This window comes from Rhagoletis zephyria, unplaced genomic scaffold (assembly GCF_001687245.7).
Source record: "Rhagoletis zephyria isolate East Lansing unplaced genomic scaffold, Rhagoletis_zephyria_1.1 Rzeph_scaffold_28374, whole genome shotgun sequence".
Lineage (NCBI taxonomy): Eukaryota > Metazoa > Arthropoda > Insecta > Diptera > Tephritidae > Rhagoletis > Rhagoletis zephyria.
Window position 1 is genome coordinate 1 of NW_016185431.1, and position 4,915 is coordinate 4,915.

A 4,915-nucleotide genomic window follows, 5' to 3' on the forward strand; every position below is an offset into this window, starting at 1 on the left:
TGAAGATGAAGATGAAGATGAAATTATATATGTATATTAGAAAATAAGTACATGTGTATGTTAAGTTCTGAACACATTGAAAACGACGAGCTACCGACCACAGCTTCCAATTTGTCATCTTTATTATCTAAGCGCTTTGTCGATGGCGACATGATTTCTTTGAACGCGGCAGCGACATCATGAATTTGTATGAGTTTGACATAAAAGAAGAGGAAGAACCTTATCTGTCGCCAGAAAAATAGAAATAGATCTAATCTGGCCACAACCACAGCCGTCGCGTAGCCCGGTCGTCACCAAAATAATTATCTACATAAGAGTACGTGTTAAAATAATTTGACAGCTGTGGTTTGTAGCTCGTCGTTTTCATTGTGTTCGGGCTATATATATCGCACATTTCTTTCTTTCTGGAATTTCCTCTATTATGTTTCACTTCTTCCGCGCGTAGGGACTACACGCACTGAGTTTTTTTTTTATAAAAACTTGTTTTTTCTATTTCTAATTAACTTTTTTATACTTTATTCAAAATCGCCCGATATCTAATTTGGCATAATTTCTTTTATTAAAAAATCCCACGGTCTCTGTTAATTGGGTCATATTCCACTTCAAACTACTCAGTTTGCCTAAGAAAATTTCGTTTTTCCCCCTTTTCCAAACGGTTCCCTAGGGGTCCGTGGGAGGGCCCGAAGGGGGAGGGGGTGCGACTTTTCGTAAAGTGGGGGCTGTCCCTTTTCGAATAGGGGGCTTAGGGGGCCACGCCCCCACCCCCTCCGCCCTCCACCCCAAAAACGACCGGCAAATAACTAAAGATTTCCCGAAACTAGAGCTATATAAAGAGGAAAATTACCAACAAAAAGTAAATAATCTTCAAATAATCTTCAAATGAAATAAAACGCTAAGTGGATCAAGTGCGGGATTACTGTCGGACTGTAAACTGTGAAGTGAATTATTGTAATACGATATTGATTAACTACATAATACATACGGAGTAATAAAATAAAAAATGTATATTTATATTCTGCTATGTAAGTCGTTTCAGCCATAAAGGTAAATGTTATTTTACTATTTCAATTTTAGTATTCATTGATATGTTTGAGACCAATTGGAGAATCAAATTGGAGTTCAAGTTGAGAACTAGTATATTTTTCTAAATTGAGAAAAAGTCTTACGCCCCTATTGCGAGTGTCGACTAGCAGTAGATAAACGAATATTATTCGATTATCGCTTTTCCATGGTATTGTGAATATCGATTTCTCGCTCAATAAGCGACTGTGAATAGTTTTTAGTCGCTCATCCTTCTTCAACTGTTTATTTGTAAAATGATGAGCGCCTATAATTTATTCATACTGACTTACTGAACGAGACAACGACGTTGACAATACCATGGAAAAGCGATTATCGAATAATAGGCGTTTATCTACTACCAGTCGACACTCGCAATAGGGGTGTTATTTTCATATAAAGAAATGCCCTTTTTGTTGAGAACGCTAAGATCCTCCATTTGAGGTACCGTTGAGAAACAAAGTTTGGAGATTTGAGAAGTACCTAAGCTCTCAAGTTAACCTCAAGTTGACCTGAAACCTAAATGTTAGTTGATTATTGGACTTCTTGGCGGTACGAACATATTTTAATTATCGATAGCATTTGTTTCGTACAATCACGAAATAATATCGATATTTGCACTTAAAATCTTAGCGCGCTTGCAACCCTGTATGGCTAATGTTTACGAAAGATATCAAAGGGAAATGTAAACGTCATCTTTTCTTCTCCTTTGTTTTGCCGCGTATTTGTTTGAAATATATTTTTGTGAATAAATTTTAAAATCTTCTTTATATATATATCTCCAGGTTAACTAAAACGTACTTGCGGTTTAAATTGTTCCCAAATGCAATTGGAATCCAATGATTTACGAGCAGCCAAACGAATACTTGCCAAACTAGTCGATGACGCACTGCTGGAGTACGAGCGTAATTTGGCTGATTTAGATGAAGATTCAAGTAGGTTTCCAGCGGTTCTAAAAACCCTAAATAACATCCTTTAATTTATATAGATTTGGAAGCACTACTGAACCACCTATTCCTGCAACTCAAATCACTTTTGGGAGATATTCTTGTTGAAGCTTTGAGCATTTTGGACGAGCAAAGTATTCAAATATATACATATGAAAATAGTGAGCTTGCGGAAATACAAATAAGACGTCAGCAGTGCAAGAGCTCAATTTGGTTGTTTCCACGCGTCAACTACTGTACTTGTACTCAATTCAAAGTGGGTGTGTTGGGATTACCAGACGAATTGCAACCAGCGAGCCAAACTTCTCACAGTGAAAAATTAGAAAGAATAATTACTTGTGCACACGTTTTGGCATTGCGTCTGGCACAGTTGTTGCACCCATCTCCATCAACTTTCAAAGTGGAGTCAGTGTCTGAGCAACAATTTAAGAGTCTACAAGAACGAATGCATAGCAGTTTTATAGAGATACACGAAGATAGCACGGATTGACAATAATCGAATGCAACATTCAAAAACTCTTTATGAGAAAGGCATCTTAAAGAATATAAGGATGTTAACACAACGGCAGTACTCGAATTTTAAATTCGTGGCACGTTTGGATCAGATCAAGACTTTCTATACAGGCATTAAATCATTGAATTTTGAAAATGTAAGTATCCAAATGTACTTGAATTACAAATGTAGTATATTCAATATTTTCTCGAACAGAATGGAAAATTCCAAATTAGTGAAGACGGCGTACGTGTCACAGTAGAAGAAGGCCAATGTGTACAAGCCAATTTGTATATGACCGCTTCGTGCTTTGCTGAATTTCACGTTGTAGATATGGTGACTTTTGGCATAAACATGAATATCATATCCGAGTGTTTGGGTCTCTTTGCTGGCGTTCCTTGCAGCTTAAAAATGTTCTACAAAGGTCATGGAGCACCACTTGTGCTAGTGCTGCGACCCAACGACGAAGCTGATATTTCTGCAGAATGCTCCATCAAAACAACCAACGTTGATGATGTAATCGATTACAATCTTGACGAGAACAGTTCTAGTTTGAATGTCGTCTTTGTGAGGGGCCCGTCGTTAGCGCATCTCTTTCAAGAGTTAAATAAAGCAGCAGACGAGTTGAGAATTACTTTATCGCCTCGACAACCACATTTTAAAATCGAAACATTAGGTGTGGTGAAAACCGAGACGTTTGTTGAAGTAGCCAAAACTAGTGATATGATGATGTTATTCAATTGTCGGGAGACTACATCGGCATGTTATCGTAATACTGAGATACGTCTGACTCATAAAGCTTTGGCGGCCGCCACTAAGGTAGCAATAAAAACAGACTCAAGCGGTTTATTGGAAATGCATTTCATGATGCAATCCGAAGAACAGGCGGAGGTGTATGTACAGTTTTATATAATGCCACTAGCAGATGTTTGAGTTCCTTCGCGCTGCTTCTTTAAGGTATCCAATGTAGTGAAGTAAATGTTTTTGTTTAAAACCGTTCTAGGTTAAAGCTATTACTCATGCAAACATTTGTTAATTATATTTGTACTAATTTAATTTTAACTCTATTAATTTTTTTTTTTAATTGTTTCATCGATGGATTATAGAACATACTAGAAAGTTATTGAAAATAGCAGGTTAATTAAAAATGTTACGAACGTTTTTAGTCATTTTTCCCGAATAATGCTGGATTTCCACTCGGCATTAAATGGCAAAAATGGCACATGACAAAGTCGGGCGTCAAAAAAATCGTGTCATTACATTAAAGAAATGGTCATTAAGTTCATTTCCACATGGCATACACTTTTTGTCATTTTAATGGCTAGTGGAAATTCGGCATAAACCACGATTACACACTCAAGCTTTAAAAGATAATCTTTTTTAAAACTTCGCATGTTATACAAACTCATTTGCTACCTGTTATTATTATAACGAGCGTAAATCACGTTTCAAGAGTTGCTTTTACCTGCCATCATTTAACAATTTCGGTATATAAGCAGAAGTCCTTTACAGAAGGTTCATTTGTTTTCGAAGTGCAGTAATAACAAAACATATTTTAAAAATATGTTTCACCAAGTGTTTAGTTTTTGTATGATGTTAATATTTTTGTGCTGGCGATCATTCGTAATTGCGCAGAGTGGCCATTCAGATGAGGAAATGATACAACTGGCGGATTTATTAGGTTTAAGTCCGGCTAGTGCACGACTCAAAAGGCAGCCATCGCTGAGGTGAGTTGTTAGGAAAATTTCGTGGTTATTTGATGTACATTTAATTATAATTTACTTACCAAATTACAGTAATTCAGCCACAAAATTTTTGCTTGAGGTTTACAAAGAAATAAGTGAAGGAGATTCGCCCGAAGTCGAGCAACAGACGAGACACCGACGTGCAGTTGCTGATGAAAACTTTATAACAGCTTTTGATCGTAGAGAGATAGAACTCAGCAACAACATAATCACATTTGCTAGTAGACGTAAGTGTATCTTTGTTGCAAATTTATTTTTTCCAAACTGATTTACCTTCTCGTTTTCCTACAGCCACACCTTTCACAACAAATTCGGCACTGTCCGGTGATATGCTACTCAATTTTAATTTAAACGATATACCATCCGATTTGGAGTTAATCCACGCAGCAGTACGTTTATATCAAGATCCCCAAGTTGGCAGGCACGGCATGAGTGCGTTGGCGTCGCAACAACGTAACTTTACCATTTCTCTATACCAGCCAGTTGGTCAATATTTGCTTGTCGTTGCCTCTATAAACGCTAGCACTGACTTCAGAGGTTGGCTGGAATTGAATGTAACCCATTTATTCAACAACTGGCTACATTTTCGTACACTGCAGCAAACGCTCTATGGCAATGAAGTACTTGTTGGCGTCACAATGCATTCGCCGCTTGTGGGAGCAGCTGCATCC

General features: G+C 37.3%; 3 protein-coding genes across 4 annotated transcripts; all 3 read left to right on the forward strand.

The window, feature by feature from the left end:
- The first annotated feature begins 1,743 nt into the window (after positions 1-1,743).
- Positions 1,744-2,544, forward strand: Sws1 (SWIM domain containing Srs2 interacting protein 1). Of its 2 annotated transcripts, none has more exons than XM_017639102.1 (2): positions 1,744-1,994; positions 2,048-2,544. In XM_017639102.1, exons 1-2 carry the CDS (start codon positions 1,883-1,885, stop codon positions 2,494-2,496), a joined length of 561 nt encoding a protein of 186 aa, XP_017494591.1. In that variant the 5' UTR covers positions 1,744-1,882; the 3' UTR covers positions 2,497-2,544. The 2 variants fall into 2 exon arrangements, with proteins under 2 accessions (XP_017494591.1, XP_017494592.1); XM_017639103.1 differs by having other exon boundaries at positions 1,744-1,982.
- Positions 2,436-3,516, forward strand: Rad1 (Radiation insensitive 1). The gene is made up of 2 exons (XM_017639099.1): positions 2,436-2,656; positions 2,716-3,516. Exons 1-2 carry the CDS (start codon positions 2,507-2,509, stop codon positions 3,430-3,432), a joined length of 867 nt encoding a protein of 288 aa, XP_017494588.1. The 5' UTR covers positions 2,436-2,506; the 3' UTR covers positions 3,433-3,516.
- A 522-nt stretch (positions 3,517-4,038) lies between these two features.
- Positions 4,039-4,909, forward strand: LOC108382731 (protein screw-like; the record flags this gene model as incomplete). The annotated part of the gene is made up of 3 exons (XM_017639101.1): positions 4,039-4,226; positions 4,296-4,471; positions 4,536-4,909. Coding segments are annotated over exons 1-3 (714 nt in total), but the record flags the coding sequence as incomplete, so codon positions are not given.
- Positions 4,910-4,915: the final 6 nt, after the last annotated feature.